This window comes from Lethenteron reissneri, chromosome 18, assembly GCF_015708825.2.
Source record: "Lethenteron reissneri isolate LAM-NWPU_2019-01 chromosome 18, ASM1570882v1, whole genome shotgun sequence".
NCBI classification, from domain to species: Eukaryota; Metazoa; Chordata; class Hyperoartia; order Petromyzontiformes; family Petromyzontidae; genus Lethenteron; species Lethenteron reissneri.
The window spans coordinates 1841803-1865321 of NC_083796.1; the positions used below are offsets into that span (position 1 = coordinate 1841803).

Sequence of the window (23519 nt, forward strand, 5' to 3'; positions counted from 1 at the left end):
GCTTGTCTAGTGTGGTAGGGGTTAGGCTCGGCTTGGTCTAGTGTGTTTAGGGTTAGGGTCTGGTTGGTTAGTGTGGATATGTTTAGTGTCTGGTTGACTAGTGTGGTTAGGGTTAGGGTCTGGAAGGTTAGTGTGGTTCGCGATAGGGTCTGGTTGGCTAGTGTGGATAGGGCTTCGGTCTGGTTGGATAGTGTGGTTATGGTTAGGCCCTGGGTGGCTAGTGTGGTAAGGGTCTGGTTGGCTCGTGTGGTTATGGTTAGGGTCTTGTTAGCTAGTTTGTTTAGTGTGTAATTGAGGCTAGGTTCTTGTTTTAGTGTGGTTATAGTTAAAGTGGCTAGTGTGTAGGTTAGGCTCTGGTTGACCCGTGTGCTCTTCCCCAAAAATGGCCGAAATGCAGCGACATCTCCTCTTGTCTGCCTTTCACCTTCCGTGTTTCCACAACGACAGGGAGGATAACGGGAACAACAACGACAACAACAAAAAACGAGCCTCTCCCTCTCTCGTCTCAATGCATGTACATTTATTCTTTACCTACGTATTTGTTCGCTTGTTATGGCATTGTACTGCACCTACAAGTTCCCGTAAAGCGCGGCGGAAACACGGACGGAGTTAACGCTTTGAACCACACAAATCACGCGTTTCGTTAAGAATGCGGCACACACACACGCAGTTGGGGTTAAATCAGAGCGGCTGCTGCAGTGCGCCATCCGTCATCCACAACCACCACCACCAGACCGGCAACCGCTCAGTCGGGAGCTCTTCCCACACCCGAACCCTCCCACCACCGCCCAGCCCAGGATTTCTCCCCAAACTCGAGTCCTATTGGTGTCCCGCTACACCACGACTCCCCGATTGGTGGCCGTTGAAAAATGCAAATTAGGTCAACGCGCACAGTACGAGCCCGATGCTCGTGAAACGCCTCCCACGTGAACCACGCATGCAATGATATAATGCAGCGGTCCCATCATGGTGTCTGTGGTGTACTGTATAGTGCAGTCTGCAGATGTTATCGCTCGTATGTATGTTGACCTTATTTCGCACCGTACGTAGCCGAATGTTCTAACTCTCTGCTGTGAAGGGTTGTTGCTTGAAACGTCGTTTATTACACATATTATACATGTATATGTCATACCTGCCACCCTCCTTTCAGTACTTACCTCATTACAGACCAATTCAGACATTATTGGTCATCCCGTGCCCTTATAAATAGCAACGTTCATCTTACAAAGTCCCACCACACGGGAGAAACACAAACGAATAGACCCATTTCTTTTACTCAATTTCCCTGTACAATAATACGGGTAAACCGTATGGGTTGACAGGTATCATATATTGTTTTGTTCTTCAGGATTGTTGTTCCTGAAAGATGTGTGGAGTTTATCTTAAATTTGAATTGACGTAATCGACCGTCGTAGTGGAGGATATAAGTAACGCAGATAAGCAGACAACATGCATGTCGCCTTCCATACAGATACCCGAAGGAGACATCGTCTTCTCATCGGCGAATTTGATGAGCTATGAAGAAGGGCCACCGCGCGAAACTTCACGTATCTATATCTTACTTTAAGGCCTCAGTTATTGACGAATGTGTTGAGTTGTTATTGTCAATTGTGCTTGTACACTACTTCCAATCGGGCTGCTGCAGCATCACCATCAAATCACGTGGCCTGTTTAGCAATCATCGGGCTCGTGCAGTGTGTAACGGCTTCATTGAATTTTTTTAGTTTTTACTGGAGACAAATCTGTAAACTCGAACAAGTGGGGTGGGTGGACTGGAAGTTGGGGATATCTGCCCGAACCCTAACAACCCCTAACAGCACTTGACAGAGACGCCGCTACCAGTAGCAGCAGTAGCAGCAGTAGCAGCAACAGTTGCATCAGCCTGCGAACGCATGCAAGTAGAGCGCTTAAGTCACGATTATGCTGCAGGCATGTAGAGGCAGAATGAGAGGAGATCAACGGGGGGTGAGGGGTCATCGAGGATACAGGGGGCGGGGTAAGGCCCCCCCCCCCCTGTCATTACATTGGAGGGTCGGGGTTGCACACATTCATAGCCTTCATGGCTACATGGCACTCCCGTCGGATTTTAAAGCGGGCAAGTTTATTGCACCCCCCCCAAAAAAAACAAATAAACACCCCCACCTCCTCTCTGATATCCCATCATTCCGCCACAACTGGCTACAGGACATGTTAATAATGATTCACTTCACAAGGCAATTGATTGGTTAATTAGTCGAGTGGTGACGTCATCACTCGGGGAGGGGGGGGGGCAAAGGGTACGCGGCAGCATTGTCTGGTGGCGGCGGCGTCATCTTTATGCTGATGATCTCCAGAGAAGGCGAATAATTCTGTGTTAATGAACGTGTCGCGTGCATCGGTAGCGGAACTATGGAGCGCTGGTGAGCCCCAAGTCAAGGCGAAATCGGTGGTAGCTCAGTTGTTTACAGAGTAGCAGGGCTACGCTGGACCGATCACTCCCAAATAAGGTGAAACCGGTATTGATGCAATTGTCGTATATAGGCTCGCAGTGCTACACCCCACTGACGATGCCTATTCAAGGCGAAACCGAGTTTTTGACATCGGCGTTTTAACGCGTGGTCATTTCACAAGGTAGCAATGCTATACTGGATTGATGATGAATCATAATCAGCTCGAAGCCGGTGCATAGTGGCCATGTTCCATGCTTTTAGCCTTTTTATGAACAGTGGTTCAACCAATACTTCCTGTGATTCCTTGCATCCTAAACACACCCAATTTCATCGTGCAATTCATTGCAAGTCATCGGCATCATCTTCATCATCATCATCATCAGTAAAGCTACTATATATATTTTTGGGAGGCTCAATCAGGTCACATGGACATCTGGCAGTCCCTACCTTCATCAGCCACAAGCACTCTTACATAACCATGCCTACGAGCTCACTATCACAACCCACGCAGGAAGCAGCATACCCCTCGCTCTTTATGAGATAGGCCCGCACACTGCTCAGGTATCCCCGCCCGCTACTCGGGCAGCCCAGCCCACACTCACGTGAGGAGTTGAGCACGAGGCCAGAAACATTTTGAACCGGTGGACAAAATCCCCGATTTTCACGAAACCTTCACGGGTGACATTGGTCGACTTTCTGACACCTCCACGGCCGACTCCCGCCCCTATCAAGACATTTGGTAGATTTATCATCATCATCAGTAGTAGCAGCATCAGCATGGGCAAGCGCTTCATCATCATCACAGAAGACAACAAGGGCCATGCGAGCAGTTCGGTCAGGCGAAATGTTCCTGGCGGAGAACCGAGGCACGAGGCGGAGTTTCACGTGAGCACACGTAACAGCTACTGTCGCGTCATGCCTCAATTATCCGCATACTTGTTACTGTTAATATTGTGTATATTCTATTCTTACACACATGTAACCATCCACTGCACCCACGATTCGTTTTAATCGTTACTCATCGGGTCAGGCGATGTGTTTGCTTAGTTTTGATCTGTTCATCGCATTGTTCCATTCCTCGTTTTGTTCTGTTTCATGCCCAGAGCCACTGTTGTCGTTCGCACCGATAGCAGAACTCGAACAGCCCAGTAAACACGGAACGTTGGGCCAACGTCGTGCCAGCGTTGGCCCAACACGTGACAACGTTGGCCCCAAACGTTGTCATGTTTACTGGGTTCATGGCATATTTGTTTGTGCAGGTCGTACTCAATTCTCACGCACACGACTCGATGCTTGTAGCGTGATCACGAGGATTGACATTGATCGGTCGATGTATCGATGTCCGTGCAGCATTCGTGGACCACGGGCACTCACAATACCTCGCGAGACCATGCGAAGCACGCGGATTAAAGGCAGAGGCGCCGCCATCTTGGGCGTCCACGTAAAGCACTGACCAACAAAATGACGGCACGGCGCGTGAGTCACGTGACACCAGTTCCCCCCATGTAACCCCCCCTCCCCCCACCACACCCCCCTGGGGGGTTGAGGGGGTGAAGCCCCTTCCCCTCTCGGTCATTAAGCGTTCGCCTAGTAAAGAGACAAAATTCACTGAAAGCCCTTAATTAACTGCAGTTACTTGAACGTAAACGAAATAACATTGACAATCGAAGTTTAAATCTCAGCCTATGCAGGTATGGGGGCGAGGGTTCTTTTGCCGCACAAAGGATGACACAGTGTGGGTCTCTATCCAGCGGCGGGTAAACGGGAGAACCGGGAGGGGGGAGGGGAGACTCGATCTCGATTTTCCGCACCCGACGCGGCTAATCATCGAATTCGTCCTGAGAGTTCAAGACGAATCGGCGAAGCTGAAAATAAGGCGAGAAGCGCACGCGTCCCAATCGCCAACTCCACTGCACTCACCCCTCGCCCGTTCAACTGAACCCCACCAGGTGGGCCACTTCCGTTTGACCGCCACCCGGAGCGTAATTAACGGGACAGAGCAGCGGCATTTGGTTAAGCGGGGGCCACAACTTCACAGTCTGTATTTTTGCAGAGCACAAGGCAAGAGAGACGCAGAGAGACACGCGTTTGTGCTAATAATATCTCAGGCAATTGGACCCTCGACGACACGGAACATCATGATCATCAAGAGTCCTGACACATGTCGACGCACGAACCTCAATGACTGAATCAATAGAACAACTCCAGTGCTCGGCCCATCGACAAAGTCGGCCCACTCATCTCGACGTCTCCCCACGACCCATTAAGTCGCGGCTGCTGATTTGCTCCACGTTGAGGAGAACTAGATCCCCATCTCGGGGTTTTTTTGTTCCAGTCTCGGGTGACAACGCGAGCAGGTGGATGGAACCATTGTGATGGCAAGCGGCTTCGCCATCCTGATCAGCAAGTGCTAGAGACCAATTGGCTAACACAGAGACCCAAAATCTCACATAAAGAGCCATAACATTAATGGGTTACGGATAGCAGATACAAATATTGTCAATTAACACGTCTAATTAGAGAAAGGAAAAGTTGAATTTCTTTGACTTGCGGCGAGAGAACATGAGACTAAATTCATATTCTTTGGGTCTTTCGGTAAAGTCACGTAGAACAACAAAGAAAATAAAGAATATGAATTCCTGCAGTCACAAAAGCTTTAAGTCAAGATTTAAATTTGACCGGGGATATTAGAGGTGCCACAGGAAGTCCGAGAAGACAGCGAATTAAATTGCAACGGGCAGCGTGAAGAGTGGAGTGCAGCTGGGAGTCGTATTCCATTGCAAAGTTATTGAGTGGATATCACGGCCAGGGCTGAATGGAGGGGAAGGCCACGACCGCCGACGTCTTTGAGTAAGGACGCGGGGCACACGGAGCGATACGACAACAACTTCTAACTGGGCTGCTGTGCCAGTGGCTTTGTCATCAGAGCTGTCTCCAGCAGCATCATCGCCATCACGTCCAACGCACGTTGTCTTTGTGTTTGTTCAAATGATCCATTCACGAGTCCACCTGCACGGGCCATGCGTGATCTGAGACTGGCAAAACCCGGGGTGGAGCTTTGCAAGGCTCCTCAACCTTCGAGACATGACGTTCCAACAGCGCTCAAAGCAACGGAAGCATGAACAAACTCACCTACAGTGGCGTCATGATTATCAGCAACAGGAGCAGCAACATCAAGGTTGGCTGTGCTGTATCATCATCGCTTAATTTATCATCATCCTAATCTACTGCTGTTGCGTCATTAACTGCACCCTGGACATAGCATCACTATCATCAGCATAATCAGCAGCCTCGTCAGCATCATCAACGTATGCATCATTCTCACCTTCATCTATAACATTACCATCATCTGTGCTATACCATTATCATCATCAAAATCACCATCATCATCATCTGCTGCTGCGTTATCACCTGCGGTATAATAGCTATCAATTACATCATCACCGTCACCATCATTTGCAGCGTCTCCACAATCATCATTTGTATCATTCTCACAATCATCTACTTAATCACCATCGTCATCATCATCATCATCCGTGCTTGTACCAAAATCGTCATCATCAAATCATTATTATTATTATCAGAAGCGGCATCATCACCCAGCGCATCATCAGCAAGCAGGATCGCAATAAATCAATGAATTCCAACACACGTAACCGATTGGGCGAATGCGCAGTTCCCATAAGCGTGTAACAATGAACCCGAGGCGCACACGAACCTCTCTCGGTCTGTACCTGACGCCAAATCATACACGCGTCGCTCCGCACGAGGTGCTCCGAGTTTTAGCGTCGTGTTGGTCCTTCCCCCGCACCTCCAATTCACCATGGGTTGGCTACGTACGGTGCGAAAGAAGCCCAACACGCTCCACGTACATAAAGTGCAATCTCCTTTCCTACCCATCGCTAGAAGCCTGCCGCTTTCCGTACCCTCCGATTGAGTCGGTACGTGAAATAAGTCATCGCAGAGTCATCGACGCGAGTCGTCATTGCTTTGCATTCCAGCCTGTGCAGCGTGCTAACACTGAGAGAGACACAAAGACAAAGATCCCCCGGATGGCCTTCACAAACTGTTGAGACAAGTGTGGTTTTTTTTTCACCCACTTGCCCCGGAACGCCACTCCAGGCGGGGAGGGGTGGGCTTTTGGTGGACAAATAAGCTCCACACGCCTGCCTGGCCGCCTTTGTCTCCCCAGTGCTGATGTTTACTCCACAACAGCACCGGGCACTCAGTGTTACGGCTGCATCGACCGAGAAGGGGAGGCCCAGCAGGGCAGGTTCACGTATCCGCCACCGCTGTGATTATTGACCGTGAGCGGGAATCCAACTCGGGGGGTGCGCTGGGTTCGCGACGCAAGTGCGCTAACCACTGTGTCACCGCTCCCCGCAACACTGACAAAGATCCCCCGTACAGCCTGAACAGACTTTGGTGGCAAGTGCTGTTAGCGAGCACCTATGAAGGCCGGCACGGCACACGATTGCCACCTTCGTCTCTGTAGTGGCGATGTTGACGACACACCACACCAGGTACTCAATCATGGCTGAGTCGACCTAGGGCAGGCCCAGGACCAGTTCACATTATCGTCACTGGGCGTTGGCCGTGAGCGGGAAGAGAACTCGCGTGGCCGGGATTCGTAGCTCAACTCGCTAACCGCTACGCCCCCCCCCCGTACACTTGCGTGCACACACTGACACACACGCGCGCTCTCTAGCAGGCAGGCAGGCAAGGTGTACGTTGCGCAGGCGTTCGCGTGTGGATCGTAAGCGAGAGGTAAACACGAATAGATGAGCCGTGGACTCCCACGCGCGACCCCCCCCCCCGCCCCCCCCCCCCCCCCGAGCAGCTTCATTGGCTCATCCAGAAGACCAAGTGCATGGACAGCAAATCGTACATTCACGCCTCGCCTCCACACGGTCGAAGACTATAAGGCAATCACCGTAACCATCGTCGCCATCATCACCATCGTCGTCGTCATAATCGACGGCATCGTCGTCGACGACATCATCGTCGTCGTCGTCACAAATCAGTGAAACCGCTGAAGCGGATTTGGACTGCAGCGATGGGCTCACAATGGGCCCGACTCTCGCTGGAGGAGGAGGTAGGTTGAACGCACGCACGCAGGGCATTCATAGCGCCAGGGGTTAGGTCGGGACAGGTCAGATTGGGTCAGGTCATGTTAGGTCAGGTGGGGTCATATCAGTTCACGTCAGGTCGGTCATGTAAGAATTATGTCAGATCGGGACATGTTGGGTTGGGTGGGGTCATGTTAGGTCAGGTGGGGTCAGGTGGGGTGGGGTCAAGTCGGGTGGGGTCATGTTAGGTCGGGTGGGGTCAGGTCAGGTCGGGTGGGGTCATGTTAGGTCGGGTGGAGTCAGGTCGGGTGGGGTCAGGTCAGGACAGGTCAAATCGGCTATGGGTCCAGGTTGGGTCAGACTCCAGTCCATGCTCAGCGGCCCTATTCCCGTCTCTCACCTCCCTCACGTTCACCAATCTAATGCGTTCACCAATCTCACGTTCACCAATCTAACGCGTTCACCAATCTCACGTTCACCAATCTAACGCACGCGAGGTCGTTTCACGCCGCACGCGCCTGATGCTGGGCATACTGTTGGGGCAAGTGTTGTTAGCGAGCACCTATTTAATGGGCCAGAAACGCCATTCGAGGGGGGGGGGGGTGTGTGGCCAGTGCCACGCCCGGCAGCTTTCGTCTCACTAGTGGCCATGTTTATTGATCTACCAGGTACTCATTTGAGGCTGAGTCGACCTAGGTGAGACCCAGCACCGGTTCAGATAATCGTCACTCGGATCGGCTGTGAGAGGGAATCAAACTCGGGTCGCCGGATTCGTAGTGCAGTGCGCGAACCACACACGTACACACACACACATGTACTGTTTCGATATTCAGTTGTGAATCTGCAGTCTCTACGCCGTGACACTGACTTTGTTTACTCATCATCAGGCGCGTGAAACTCGTAACGACTTGGCTTGACCGGGGCCGGTAGGCCTGGTGAAGACACCTTTGGGTCACCCGGCACCCGGTCTCGCTGTGGACAGCGGCAGAACTGACTAGTCGCTAACTTGCTGCACGAAATACTCGGCGAGATTCATTGCCCTAGTCGTATTCCGATTTAAAATGTTAAACAATGGTCAATCCCCTGTGCGATGGACGGAGCTTCTCATCAGCAAGGATATCCGGTGTTGGTACGAGGTGCTGTGGTGAAGCAGGGAGTACACGGCTCGGTGGTGGCGGTGGTGTTCGCGGTAGCAGTATCCATTGGTCGCGGAAGTGGAGGTGGCCATGGTGGTGGTGGTTGCAGTGTTGGTGGTTGTCGTGGTGATGGCGCATGGCCGTGGCGGTATCCATTGGCTACGGTCGCGGTGGTGGCGATGGTGGCGGCGGTGGTAGTGGTGGTTACAGTGTTGGTGGTTGTTGTGGTGACGGCGGTGGATGTGACTGTGGCGGTTGCGGTGTCGTCGTCGTGGTCGTGGTCGCGAGGCGTGGAGCGGCGTAGGCCGCGCGAGCTCAGAACTCGATCTTGCACGCGGGGAACGACTCGTTCTGCATCACCACCGTGCTGCTGCTCGCCAGCACGAGCACGTTGAGCTCCTGCTGGCGCTGGTGCGAGTCGTGGTACCACTCGCGCACCACCTCCGTGTCGTGCGTCGGGATCACCGTCACCTGCGCGTGGGGGGCGGGCAGGGGGGAGGGGGGGAGGGGGTGAGGGGGTTGAGGGGTACCGATGGGGGACCGCTATGACGGATTGAGTGATGATGGCGCTATCGAGCGATGTGGATGGTGAGTGGTGTTCTCAGCGGTGGAGTGATGTTGTGACCGGGTGAGCTCACCAAGTTAGCATCATCTGGCCAGCTCACCGGGCGAGGGTGAGCGTGCGAGCTCACCTGCATGTTGTTGCCGCCCCACTGCGCCTTGGCGTCGAGCATGGCGTCGAGCACGGCGCGGCTGGGCTCGCCACTCGCCGCGTCGTTGCCGCTCACCACGTAGTACGAGGAGCGCACGCGGCGGAAGAACTCTGCGTCCACCTGGGGTGCGTGGGGAGAGACGGCGAGATGCGGGGAGACACGGGGAAGCACGCGGACACGGGGAGACGCGGGGACTCACGGGGAGACACGGGGAGATACGGGGAGACACGGGGAGACACGGGGAGATACGGGGAGACACGAGGAGACACGAGGAGACACGGGGAGATACAGGGAGACACGGGGAGACACGGGGAGACACGGGGAGACACGGGGAGATACGGGGAGACACGGGGAGACACGGGGAGACACGGGGAGACACGGGGAGATACGGGGAGACACGGGGAGACACGGGGAGACACGGGGAGATACGGGGGGACACGGGGAGACACGGGGAGACACGGGGAGACACGGGGAGACACGGGGAGATACGGGGAGACACGGGGAGACACGGGGAGATACGGGGAGACACGGGGAGACACGGGGGGACGCGGGGACTCACGGGGAGACACGGGGAGACACGGGGAGACACGGGGAGACACGGGGAGACACGGGGAGACACGGGGAGACACGGGGAGATACAGGGAGATACGGGGAGACACGGGGAGACACGGGGAGATACGGGGAGACACGGGGAGACACGGGGAGATACGGGGAGACACGGGGAGACATGGGGAGATACAGGGAGATACGGGGATACACGGGGAGATAGGGGACTCACGGAGAGACACGGGGACATGCAGCGACATTCAGGGACACCCGGGGCGGGAACTCGCAGGGACACGTGGGGACACACGGAGAGACGCAAGAAGACACGGGGACAATGAGACACCGGACATAGACACATGGGACACTCGTTTTATCGGCTCTGGAGACTCGGCAGGCGTACATCTCAGTTGCCTCTGCAAGAGGAATGTGGAATGTCCCATCACTGGCTGCGCAGGGGCTGTATGCACGACTTGGTCCGTGGATGCTCATGGGAGCAGGAGTGGGATGTTTTGCTCAGAGGGGCCCTTGGTGGCTTCTTCTCGCGGGTACAGCAACAGCAGTAACAGCAACAGCAGTAACAGCAACAGCAGTAACAGCAACAGTAGTAACAGCAACAGCAGTAACAGCAACAGCAGTAACAGCAACAGCAGTAACAGCAACAGCAGTAACAGCAACAGCAGTAACAGCAACAGCAGTAACAGCAACAGTAGTAACAGCAACAGCAGTAACAGCAACAGCAGTAACAGCAACAGCAGTAACAGCAACAGCAGTAACAGCAACAGCAGTAACAGCAACAGCAGTAACAGCAACAGTAGTAACAGCAACAGCAGTAACAGCAACAGCAGTAACAGCAACAGTAGTAACAGCAACAGCAGTAACAGCAACAGCAGTAACAGCAACAGTAGTAACAGCAACAGCAGTAACAGCAACAGTAGTAACAGCAACAGCAGTAACAGCAACAGCAGTAACAGCAACAGCAGTAACAGCAACAGCAGTAACAGCAACAGCAGTAACAGCAACAGCAGTAAGAGCAACAGCAGTAACAGCAACAGTAGTAACAGCAACAGCAGTAACAGCAACAGCAGTAACAGCAACAGCAGTAGCAGCAGCAGCAGTAACAGCAGTAACAGCAACAGCAGTAACAGCAACAGCAGTAACAGCAACAGCAGTAACAGCAACAGCAGCAGCAGTAACAGCAACAGCAGTAACAGCAACAGCAGTAACAGCAACAGCAGCAGCAGTAACAGCAGCAACAGCAACAGCAGCAGCAGTAACAGCAACAGCAGTAACAGCAACAGCAGTAACAGCAACAGCAGTAGCAGCAACAGCAGCAGCAGCAACAGCAACAGCAGTAACAGCAACAGCAGTAACAGCAACAGCAGTAGCAGCAACAGCAGCAGCAGTAACAGCAACAGCAGCAACAGCAACAGCAGTAACAGCAACAGTAGTAACAGCAACAGCAGCAGCAGTAGCGAACTGCAGCAGGAAGAGCAACGGCAGTAGGATAGCAGCAGTCGCCAGAAGCAGCCGCTCGGTGTCTGCACGAGAGAGTTGCCTGTCCGACGTTCCGAGGCCGTGCGGGCAGAAGGAAGGGCGTGTGTCCCCCGCGTGTCCCCGTGTGGCTCCGTGTGTCCCCCCTGTCTCCCCGCGTGTCTGCCCGTGTCACCCCGTGTCTCCCCGCGTGTCTCCCCGTGTCACCCTGTGTGTCCCCGCGTGTCTCCCCGCCTGTCTCCCCGTGTCACCCTGAGTGTCCCCCGCGTGTCCCCGTGTGGCTCGCTGTCTCCCCGTGTCACCCCGTGTGTCCCCCCTGTCTCCCCGCCTGTCTCCCCGTGTCTCCCCGTGTGTCCCCCCTGTCTCCCCGTGTCACCCCGTGTGTCCCCCCTGTCTTCCCGCCTGTCTCCCCGTGTCTCCCCGTGTGTCCCCCCTGTCTCCCCGTGTCACGCCGTGGGTCCCCCCTGTCTCCCCGCGTGTCTCCCCGTGTCAGCCCGTGCGTCCCACGTACGGTCTTGGCGCTGCAGTGGTTGGGGATGTAGGCCAGGTCCACGTATATGGGCGGGCCTGGTGGAACCGCAGCTGTGGCTGGTGGGAGGGAGGGAGAAAGTGGGGGGTACAGTTGTTGAGGTTATAAAAAAAATTGTTTTATCCGTGTATTTTTTAAAAGTGAATTGTGTACCTTTCCTATACTTTGCACTCCCGTCATGTGTTTTGTATTGTTTGCTGTTGTAACGTTCTGACCCCGTGCCCCTACTGGACATTTCTGAAAAATAGCTTCATAGCTCATCGGATTCCTCGAGTAATAAATATAGATTGTGACATTGGATCGCAGGTCACGGCCCCCTGACCCTCACCGTTGCCAGCGCGATTTCACGAGATCTAAATATCATTATCGTCATCAGCCGTGGGCAATCCACTGCTGGATAAAGGTTTCTCCCAAGCCCTCACTACCAGCCCTCCCACAATCCTACCATGCGGCATTATTCTATCCAGCGCCTGCTCCCCGACACTGCGAGCTCACTTCACCATCGCTCTATCTGAACACGAGTGCCGGGGAAATCTAGCTGGGGGGGGGGGGGGGGGGTAGCAGGCGCTGGGTAGATTAATGCTGCACGGCAGGATTGTGGGAGAGCTGGTAGCGAACGATCCGCTCGCCAACGGAGCGATCCGGAAATCGGTATCCGGGTGGTGGCAGGGATTGATTCGTAACCGAGAGCTTCCGGATTTTGTGCCCAACTGCCATCGCAGTACAACTGCACAGTTGCACTGCCAGACCAGAGTGCTGACTGAGCATCGCGAGCTGGTGACTCACGGGACTTGGCGCGGTTGGCGCCGAGCTTGGCCGAGTTGGTGGCATTCTTCATCTCCTTGTCCTTCCCTTCGGCCCTGGCGAGCTTCTCTGCCTCCTTCTCCTTGCTCTTCGCCACCGACGTCTTCACTGCACCCGCCGCCTTCTTCCTCGCCGGGGACTTGGTCGACTTTCTGCTCTTCGTCTTTTCCTTGAGCTCCTTCTTCGTGGCGAGCCTCCCGCTGTCCTTCTCGGCCGGCCAGGCCGCCGAGTCCATCATGTGGACGTCGGGGTCGGGCGGCGGAGGCCGTGGGTCTGGCAAGTCCTTGGTTGCGAACGGCTGCAGGGGCCGATCCCGCACAGAGGATGACGACAAGGAGGAGGCAGAGGCGAGGGGCAATGCCCGCACCGGTCGAGCGATGGCAACGTCCGCTTGGATCGTCTCGGACTCGTCCTCTGAGTCGTCGAGCGTGGCGTCTCCGGCGATCGAGTGGAATTCCTCGGTCTCCAGTGGAAGGTCGGAGTCGGTGGGTGTGGGCAGCGAGTCGCTGACCGACGAAGGGGGGCTCTCCTCGGCGGGGCTCACGTGCACCCGGGCGCCGCCTTTGCATGGCGACGCGAGCGAGATGCCTTCCAGCGTGAGCGGCACTCGGCTGCACTCGCGGTGATGTCGCTTCTCGGTGCTGCTGCTGCTGCCAATGGCAGTGGCGGATGTCTGCTCCGTCAAGGCCACCACCGTAGGTGAGGTGCCCTCACTCAGGAACCTGTGCGTCACGACGGAGGACGCGAAGACGGTCGTGCTGCCATGAGGAGACGGTGGGCTGTCGCGAGGAGATGGTGGATTGTCGCTGGCCCACACCGGAGTCGCAGGAGGCCTGGTCGGTGTCTGCTCCCCGCGGGTCGAAGGCTGTCCACCGAACTGCGGAGATCGATCTTTGGCTGGAGAAATCTCCCCCGCCGGAGATTTATTGCCAGCCAGCATGTCAGGAGAGACTGGTGACTTCGAGATGGGTGATAGCTTCGTGGACGATGTTGCCGCTTCCGGAGAGCGCCTGTCGCCTTGTGGTTCATCGTCACCGTCCCTCGCCGGCGGCTTTCCCGCGGGCTTCACATCCAAGGTAGTCACGGTCTGACCTTCGGGCTTTGTGTCCAGACCCGAGCAGAAGTTCATCTTCGGCCCCTCCTTGTCGAATGGTGCTCGGGGGAGGTGTGCCTCCAGCGAGAATGCGCTCAAGGAGCCGCCAAAGCGCGGGCCCTCACTGTACTCGGCGCTGGGCGAGCCGGGGGAGGTGGAGGAGAGCGTGCTCGCTGACTCGTCCTGTCGGCTGGAAGAACCAGGCTCCTTGTCGGCGCGCGATGACTCGAGCGCCGGCGAGTGCAGCGGGGAGCCAGAGGACCGCGATGGCTCTGTGACGGACGACGTATCGGGGGACACGGGCGAGTAGGTGGCCCCCTGAGCCAGTGCCTTCTCGTGGGGCCCACACCGGGAGGCCTCGGCATAGACCGTCTCTGGCATACCACGGCATGCTCCTGCGGTGCGGGAGACGTGGGAGACATTCATCTCCCAGGGTTCCTGCGGCTTGCTTCCCTCTCTCTCTGTCGCCGGCATGGAGAAGTTTTTGTCCTTCAGGACTTGTTTTTCCATCGTTTGGATGGGCGACGTGGGCGACGCAGTCAAAGCGGGTGACCCCGGCTCGTAGTTTTTCACTTCAGCGGGAGGCGGCAGCGCGGACCTCTCTTTGACTGACGCAGATTCGGTCGCCGGTGTCGACGACGATGATGGCGATGGCGGTGACAATGGTGATGCCGTTCCTCCCTGCTCCACCTCGTCATGCGTCGCGTTCTCTGTCACGCTCGATGGTCTTGCCTTCTGGCTCCATCCGCCGGGAAGTGGCGCAAGCTCCATCGCGGGGCGCGGTGGAGGCGTGGGCGGTTTCTGTGGGCTGCACGAAGGAGATGCCTGGGGAGACACCTCAGCCAGCATGAGCATCAGATCGGGTTGGACAATCACACGTGTCGCCTCTTCTGCATCCGCCGCCTGCTCATCGAGGGCGAATGAAGAAGCGCCCGTCGGTGACTTCTCAGGCAGCACGGCTCCACTCTTGGAAACCAAATCGGACTCTTCAGAGTTGGGTGAATCCTTCATCGACGCTGCTGCGGGTGCGGGCAGGGATGCGTGCGGCATCGTTTGCTTCTCGCAAGGTGGAGAGCCCCTATCCAGCTCCACATCACGCTTTCTCTCGGGAGCTTCGCTCATCGCAGGGGCCATCTCCCCGTGCTCTGATCGGTCAGTTTCGCCATCGGGATGCGGCGATTCGAGCAACGAGTCCGGCGAATACGCCTCTTCGAACATCAGCATCGTCTCCAAGATCTCAGCCCCATGCGCATCGGAGAGCTTGACAGGTGACCCGGCCGACCCCTTGTCTTCCCTGGCAGGGCGTGGCGCATCTCCCGGCGTCTCGTCCTTCAAGGGTGGTGCAGCATCGGCCGCTCTTGCCTCGCGAGGTTCCCATTTGTCTGGCGCATCCCGCCGGCTCTCAGCGGCGTGCGAGCCCGACTCGCCACGCCGTGGTGGAGTCGGTGGGGCGTGGTCCGCCTCAAAGCCATCGGAGCCCCGGGACACGCCACCAGGCGACGCCGACGAGTCGCTGAGCGGTGACGGTGACAGAGGGGAGAACGCTGGGTCGACGTCGGTGGACCGTAGCCGCAGAGTGTGGCGGAGCCGCTCTTCCTCCTCCACACCGCGCTCCTTATCGGCCTTCCTTGGTGGCGTCCCTTTGCCCTCTGCCTCACTTGCGACCACATGGGGGATCTCTCCTGTGGTGAACGCTGAGTAGAAGTACTTGTAATCCTGTCCCGGGAACGTCCCCATCATGGAGTAGGAGGCACTCGCCATGCGATCGATCTGCACGTATGGCGGGAGGTTGTTGTTCCACTCTGCGCCCTCCGGCATTCCTGAGTCGAGCTGTGGTTTCTCAGGTGGAGCAATGTCCTTCTCCCCGTCCTGCTCTCGCCGTTCGAGCCCCGCTGACGGGAACTTCTCCGTAGGCTCAGTGCCAGCAAGCGGCGGTGTTTTCGGGAGGCTCGGCGGCGAGGGGGATTTTCCTTTGCCATAGATGTCGGCGTAGAAATCGTGCAGTGGGGAAAGCCTGGATGCCAGGGGCTGGATGAGGCTGTACTCGGGCGGTGGGGACAGGGGCGATTCGTCATCATCTGTCGACTCAAATGGACTCCTGTACTTCCCGCTGGGATCTTTGCCCTCCTTGTCCTTCTGTTCCGCCAACTTCTTCTCAGTGTCCGCCGCGGGCCGTGCAGGGGCCACGGTGTCTGTTGGCAATCCGGCCGGCTTCCTGGGAACGTCCGCGTTTTCCGGGGTTTTAAGCGAATCTTCCGAGATGGGCGACTTGGAGGTCGGACTCTCGCTAGCCGGCTTGCCGGGTGGTGCTACCTCAGGGGCCGCTTTGCCAGGACGCCCGGCACCATTCCCGTGCATCCCCTCCTCCTCTCCCTCATCATCATCTCGAGCTGTGACATCATCGCCAGCCGAGAGTTTCAGGTCAAACGTGTCTGGAGTTTTGGTGTCGCTGTCGTCGGGTGATAGTGAGTCTTTGGACGTTGGCGAGGAATTTTTGGATGACTCGGCTGGCCTGGCACTTGCTGGGGACTTTGGCGGGCTTCTCCCAACTTCACCCGGCCTGCTGGCCTCGTTGACGGTGGTCATTTGTGAGGGAGGCCCGGCGAGCAGTGGCCCGCGCTTGGAAATGTTGAGCTCGTCTGGTCTATTCGCCCCTTTACCGGCCGCGTCACACACGGCCTCGATGGGATACAGCGTCATCTTCGACTCCGCCTTGAAAAACTCGGGCTGCCCCCCAAACGCTGGGGACCTCGTTCGGGTGGCGTCGATGCTCCCACGGTGCTCCCCTGGTCCCCGCGACGGCATCTCGGCTGATGACGTTGGATAATCTGTGAGGCTGCCTTCGTCCACCTGTGCCTTGCTCGCGGACGACACCAGGGCCTCCGCCGCCGCCTTGGAGGCCGCGATTAAGCTGTCAAGCGACGGTGCCATTGCGGGGGCGGTGGCGGCCACGGGAGACTTGGAAGAGCAGAGCTTCTTGGTGACAGGTGACTCCTGCGGGGAGACAGGAGAACGAGCGGTGTCCTTGCTCGGGTGTTTTCCGCTGGGCGGAGGAGCCTCCTTGGGGGACGCGGGCGAGGAGAGTGGGGAGAGCGGCGAGGGTGAGGCCGAAGGTTGATGAGAAGATGGGATTTGGGTCAACGCGAGGAAGGCTTCTCCGCCAGCCTGTAGGGAGGTTTCAACCAACATGGCTGCCGCCGCCGCCTCTTTGCCGGCATCATCGGCCAGTGTGGTGATCTCAGCTCTTATCTCCTGCATCAGGTTGAGTATTTTTTCATCTGCATTTTCCCCACAAGAGGATTTCTTGGTAGGAGAAGCATTGTGCCCATGATCTGCCACCACCGCCAGGTCATCTTTTGCTTCAGCATTAGAAGTTGGCTTTTCAGGAACCTTGGTTGGCAACTTGTCAGACGCCCCGTTCACTTGACTGTCATCATCTCCGCTGAAGTGAGGAAGACTTGCAACCGCAGTGGCTGTTTTGTCTGCGGATGATGCCTCATTGAGGAAGCTCACGTTGCCTGGGGATTCCAGTGCAGCCGACATAAGAGTGGGACTGCGCAGTGGTAATGCTTCTGTGCTTTGAGCCGTCGCTTCAATTTGGGGAGACCTCTGCAGTTCCTCGGAATCCCGATCGTCGAAAGCGCGTGTCCCCACAAACGTGTGCGGCGAGGCAGGGGTTGTCGGCGCCAACACCTCTTGCTCTGTCGCTCTGTCTGCCCGCGTGCGCGTTTCTTCTTGGCCCTCGCCTCCAACATCACTCAGCGCTTCTTGTCCCATGCCTGGTGCTCTGCTGGGGTCGGCTTCGGCCGCTGGGCTGGACGCAAACGAGCCGCCGGTGCAAGGGCCATCGGTCACGGAGCCCAGGGACGAGCTGGAGCCGCTAAGCGGAGACCTCTCAAGCGAACGCTCGACAGGGGCAGCACATGGCCACAGGGGCTCTGCCGCAGCCGCAAGAGATGACCCGCGATTCTCCTCTGCGATGGACAGGGGCCATGGCTCAGCGCCAAACAAGTCGGAGGGAGGCCGTTGTTGCTGTTGCTCCGTCGGTATATCTGCCGGCATTAAATCCTCGGCTTCTTGTAGACACTCATTCGCCGTTCCAGCGGCGTGGATTTCCTCGGCCAGGCTAGGGCGCTTCTCGGCTGCGTGAGCCACCATTGTTTTTTCCGGCGAAATTGTCGCGGGAGAAACCGCGTCCTCGCCAAGTGACGGCTTGACGTCTGTGGTGCCTGCGTCTCCCATAGCTGGCATATCTCCCGGCCTGCTGGACACTGCTGCTAATGACTCTCCGCATGCTGATGACAATCCCTCATTGAGGTCGCCCCGCACAGCCATGTCGCCCAGCATCTCCGACGGAACTAGAGTGTGAGAGGCCTCGGAGACAGAGGAGTCCTGCGATGTCCCGAAAGAGTCTCTCTTAGGCTCTGGCCTTTTGTGCGACAAAGCCAGGCCCTCGGCGGAGTCGGTGCTCGGCCCAACGTTGACCGGTGGAGCCTGCCCCTGCTCGCTCTCCATCCTGCCAGACTCAGAGGCGATGCTGAGGCTGTAGGACGTCTCGCTGAGAGGTGACTCGGCGGACGACTCTTTCTGCGCCGTCGGGGCCCTCTTGAGGCAGACAGCCAGCGTGACGGAGGGGGCTGCCCGGGCTGCGGCAGCGTAGTCGCCTCCCCCGGTGGCGAGCGCGTGCTCTCTGACTGACCTGGCAGTGCTCGTGGACTCCGACTCGGATGAGAGGCATGGGGTGAACTCGCCGTCCTGCCTCAAGGAGGAGGATTTCTGAAAGGCGGAGATCGGCAACTCGGGTAGATCACCGTGGCTTGCTTTGTCATCCAGCTTGAGGGATTTTGGCGAGTGAGTGGTGGCTGCAGAGGAGGGCGATGGGGGAAGGGTGAATTCTTCCAAGGTGGGATGGCCATGCAGGAGGAACGCACTGTACTCCTCGTCAAAGTTGCCCTGGTCTATTGCTGCAGAACTCTTTGACACGCTGTCGTACTCGAGGTTGCATGGCTCGGACATCGACTCTTCGGACGGCTCGCACTCAAGGCCCATGTGCGGATCTTCCAGTGGAGTGATGGACTTGTCGGAGAACGTCAGCTCTGACAAGGTCTTCCCCTCCTCCTTGCCGGAGCCCCTGCCGCTAGCCTCAGATGGGGGCAATGGCTTAGAGTCATCGAAGGGGCTGATGGAGGGTGCCGTGGTTGTGCTGGCGTCCAACGAATCCGGCACCTGCTCGGGAAGTGCCGGTGAGTCTTCGAATTTGACCTTTTTGTACTGCAGAGTTTCGTCGTGAGAAGCGGCAACCGGTTTGTCAGTGTCGGCGTCGTGCACGGAAGGGGGCTTTTTGGAAACTTCGTTGCCATCGCTGTCATCATCGCCATGCACATCTTTGTCAAAAGGTAGGACACTGGGAGCTTCTGCAAATGGAGACTCGCATCGCTGCTGCTCCGGCACTGTGGGCGATGGCGGAAACGCAAGCAACACCACGGGTGACGCCACGGGCGATACCATGGGCGACGATGCAGTCTTCTCCGTGGGCGAGAACGTTGTGGCCTCATTGCCCAGGGTGGCTCCTCGCCCAGGCTCGGAATCATCCCGTTGGGATGTGGTGGTCTCTGCTCCACGTTCATTCGCGTCAGGGCTGAGTTCGTCCATGGGGAAGTAGATTTTCTCGTCGGCTGGGGAGTAGGAGGAGGGAGTGAACGCCACGCCAAGTTGCGGCGAGCCAGGCAGCGAGTCCATCTGCAGGGTTTTCTCCTCAGGGCTGCTGGCGCATTTCTCTGGCATGTCAGCAGCTGCTGCCACTGGCAGCGTCTTCTCCAAAGCAGGGGTCTTCTCGATGTTGGTCGGCGTCAGATCTGACGCAAGGTCTGGGGTCTTGTCGACCATGGGGGAGGGCGACGTGCCAATCGCCGCCTGGCTTCCGTGCTCTTCGAGCTTCACCTGCAGCTCTTGAGCTTCCCTCTTTGGCGACTCCGTGGCTTTGCCTTCGTCGCTGGGATATTTGAAGAAACGGTCATCCTCCAGTGAGGAAGTGGGTGATATCGTCGAGGCGCTGGCAATGTAGTCCTTCCCGGGCGTGGCCTCGGTCTTCGAGTACACCAGGCTGCTGGAGCTGTCGAGAGCCAGGGGGGAGAAGGTGGCGACGGTCGTCCTGTCTGCCTCCGCGGGCTCTGTCTCAGCGTGCTGGATCACGGCCGTCGTGGCCTCGCCACCCGATGACTCATCCTCATCTTTGTCACTCATGCTCTCCTTCGGGGTCGGCATCTCGGACATGGGCGTTGGTTCGCCTGAGATCTCCAGTGATGCGAAAGTGAAGCCGGATGTGGGGGTGGCCTCCTCACGGAGGTCTTCGTCTGATACCATCTGCTCGGTGTCCGATGGGCCCGGCGACGCCACTGATGCCCCCACCGTTGCTTCTGCCACCGCGTCGTGCTGCCCCGGAGAGGCCTCCACTGGCGGGGACTCCGGCGTGATGCCGGCGCTCGTCGGGAGCTGCTTGCCAGTCTCTCCGGCCCACTCCTTCTGCTCCTCCTCGTGCTTCTCCCTGATGTCGCTCAGCTCCTCCTCTTCCTCCGAGGAGTCAACACTCAGCATCTCGGGTTTATTGTTTTGGTTCGGATTGGTGTCTGGCTGAACATCGCGCTCAGCACCGCCGCGGGCCTCCGCGTCGTCCTCCTGTGTTGTGTTCTTGTTGCTATCTTCCAGGTGTCGGTCGCTCGTGAATTTATCAGCGGCGTCACACTCCTCCTTCTCCTCTTTCTTCTTCTCTTTCTCCAGTTCAAATTCCACCTGTTTTTCACTCTCACTTTCTTTCTCCTTCTCTTCGTCATGTTTGTCTTCCTCCTCCTCTTCAAGCCTGTTGTCGTGCATCTTCTCCTTATCTTCCTTCTTTTCGCCATCGATTCCTTTTTTGCAGGGCTCCGTGACACTAATGGGCTCTGCCTCGGCCTGCTCTGCTGGCTCGGGTTCCTCCTCGATAGCTGTGAGTTGCGTGTCATCTGAAAACGAGCGACGGGGAGACCGCTCGCCCCTCTCCTCTTCGTCAGCTTCAATTTGCGTCAGCGTCTTCACCTCCTCCTCGTGAGCTTGTTCGACTTCCTGCAGATCTTCCTGCTGCTGCTCCACCACTGTCACCACTTCCTCCTCTTCCACCACCTCCTCCTTCTCTAGGCGACTTGGCGCAGCGTCAGCAGCATCGGCAACCGGACTTGGCGACCCTCCTGCTTCCAAGGCTTCTTCTGCCACCTCCACCTCGACGAGCTTCTCGTCTTCCACCAAGTCCTTGAACTCCCGAGACAGGTCCTCTGGCGTTGTCATCCGGGATCTCTCTGCCTCGGGCTCAGTGGTGGTGGTGGCGGCAGCAGCAATGGCGACCGCGGCCTGCGAGGCATCTTCGGCTTTCTTCACAGGCTTTGCCTCCTTCTTCTTCTTCTCCGCCTTGCCGTGAGGCTTGAGCTTCGGCGATGGCGTCCTCTCCTTGCGCAGGAGCTTTGGCTCAGCGTCTTTCTTCAGAACCTTGGCTTTCTCTGCCACTTTCTTTGTCGGCGTGGGAGAGGTGAGAGGCCTCACTTCATGTCTGGATGGTTTCTTCACTTCCTTGTCATCTTTGCCCCCATTCTTCCTCTCTGTCTTTTTGACATCCTTCTTGTGGTCGGTCCTTTTGAGCTCCTTCTCTGCATCATGGGCTGCATCTTTCGCGGCATCCATTTTCTTCTCCTGCTCCTTGGCCTTATTTTCGTTCAAGGCCACCGACTTGTCCTTCGAGCTCCTCTTCATTGTTTTCGGTTTCGAAGCATCCAGTTTGCCCTTTTCCCTTTTGATCCCCGACGGTTTTTTCACTTCTGGCTTTTCCAGCTTGGCTTCGGCTCTCTCTGCCTTTATGTCACCCGCCCATTCAGCCTCCTTCTCGCTGGCACTTGCCGGCGGCCGGCACTTTTCATCGCCAGGCGTCGTTTCCACGGCTCTCACCATCGCCACGACAACTGATTCTTTGCCTTCCTTCGGTGGCGGAGGCGGCGACTTGACTGCCTGGATCTTTGGCGATGACCTGAGGCTCTCCTTGCTGTCTGTCTTCTGCTTCAGCTTGGACTGCTTTGGCAAGAGCCCGGCACCCAGATCCTTTTGCATGGCCACGGGGTGCTTGAGGAAATCCAGATGCTTCAGCTTGTCTAGCCCTTCCAGGATCTTACCCTGCGGTGCGTTGCCGGGAAACAGCACGCGTACAATTTTGTCGGCCGGGTTGGCCGGGTGCCACACGACGAGCGCCGTGATGGACGTGAGGTAGGGCACGGCGATCTCGCCCTCCTTGCCCCCGGCCAGCATGACGCCCGTCTTGGCTTTGCTGTTGCCCGCCCACTTCTGCATGAGGAACTGCATCTCCTTGCTGTCCCGCACCGGGTTGAGCACGTACATGTCGAGCCGCCCCACGCCCAGCTTCTGGAAGAGCACGATGGGCTCAATGGCTGTGGCGCCAGCCGCCCGCGATAAGGGCTCGGGCACGATGCCCAGCCCGTCGAGCAATTGCAGGGTCTGGCGCGCCTCTTCGAAGCTCTTCCTCACCTTGCGCCCCGCGGGCTCGGTCGCGGCGGCACGCAGCTTGTCGGGCACGTTGAAGAAGACGACACCGATCTCGGGTGAGATGAGGTTGCGCATCCACTCGCCGTAGGCCGCCGAGCCCTGTGACTCCTCGTCCTCCACCTCGGCCAGCTTGCGGCGCAGCAGGCCGTTGACGCCGGGCAGGTTGTCAGCACCGATGTGCGTCACGAGCACCGAGTCGACGCGGTCCACGTGCCGCACCAGCTTCCAAAAGCACGAGCGACGCTCGGAGCCGCCGTCCACCAGCATGTTGAAGCCGTTGACGGCGAAGAGCGCTGAGTCGCCGCGCCCGCCGGGGAAGATGTAGCAGCATGGGCGTGACAGCTTGAGGAAGCCGCCCGACGTCGGCGGCTCCAGGAGCTCGAACGGCGAGGGCAGCTCCACGGACTCTGCCAGGTACTCGGTGAACTCGGAGAGGCCGTCCATCGCTGCGTCTCCACCGGCGGCGCTGCCGTTGTTGTTGGCGCCGGCGGGGGCGCCGGCGGGGGCGCTGGCGGGGGCGGGGGGGTTGACGCTCACTCGGATGAATGCGTCGCCCGGCGTGAGGGCGAGCGCCTCCAGGGCGCCGCCGCGCCAGTCGCCGTCGTCGGGGCACGCGACGGTGAGGTGGGCGCGCGCGTCTGAGGGTGCGGAGCAGAGCTGCGCGCTGAGCTGTGGGTGGGGAGATGGTGGGGAGAGAGGGAGGAGAGACGTCAGTTATGAGACCAGTTCAGATGGATGAGTCTGCTGATGCTGATATTGCTACAACTAAACTCAACTATTTTTTTATTTTACGAGGTAAGGCCCACTGAGCTGCATAGCTCTTTTTTCAGAAGCGACCTGGCCACAAATGATAGCTCAATGAAGTGGCTCATCACGTGGAAATACATAGCAGCCAAATGTGGAGGGAAAAACCGGAGGACCTGGAGAAAAATCCACCCACACACACCATGTGAGTCTAGAGGTATCTATATGAGTCGATTGTTCTCTATGTGAGTCTATTGATCTCAGTGTGAATCTATAGATCTTTGTGCGAGGCTATGGGTCTCGAAGAATTCGCTCAGATTCAAGTTGAACACTCGTGACGTCAGCACCAGCCCGCTGGCTCAGTTTCTCAGTGACAAGGCCATTGTGA

At 57.2% G+C, this 23519-nt stretch overlaps 1 protein-coding gene across 2 annotated transcripts in view; it reads right to left on the bottom strand.

The window, feature by feature from the left end:
- Window positions 1-505: 505 nt before the first annotated feature.
- The window catches only part of LOC133343685 (microtubule-associated protein 1B-like), a 62418-nt gene continuing 39404 nt past the window's right edge, over window positions 506-23519 (bottom strand). For both annotated transcript variants that reach the window (XM_061553417.1, XM_061553418.1), the window contains 4 exons: window positions 12700-23056; window positions 11896-11972; window positions 9327-9467; window positions 506-9105 (listed from right to left, as the gene is read on the bottom strand). In XM_061553417.1, the coding sequence (XP_061409401.1) occupies window positions 8950-9105; window positions 9327-9467; window positions 11896-11972; window positions 12700-23056 (10731 nt within the window). In that variant the 3' untranslated portion in view covers window positions 506-8949. The remainder of the gene's footprint in view (window positions 9106-9326; window positions 9468-11895; window positions 11973-12699; window positions 23057-23519) is intronic.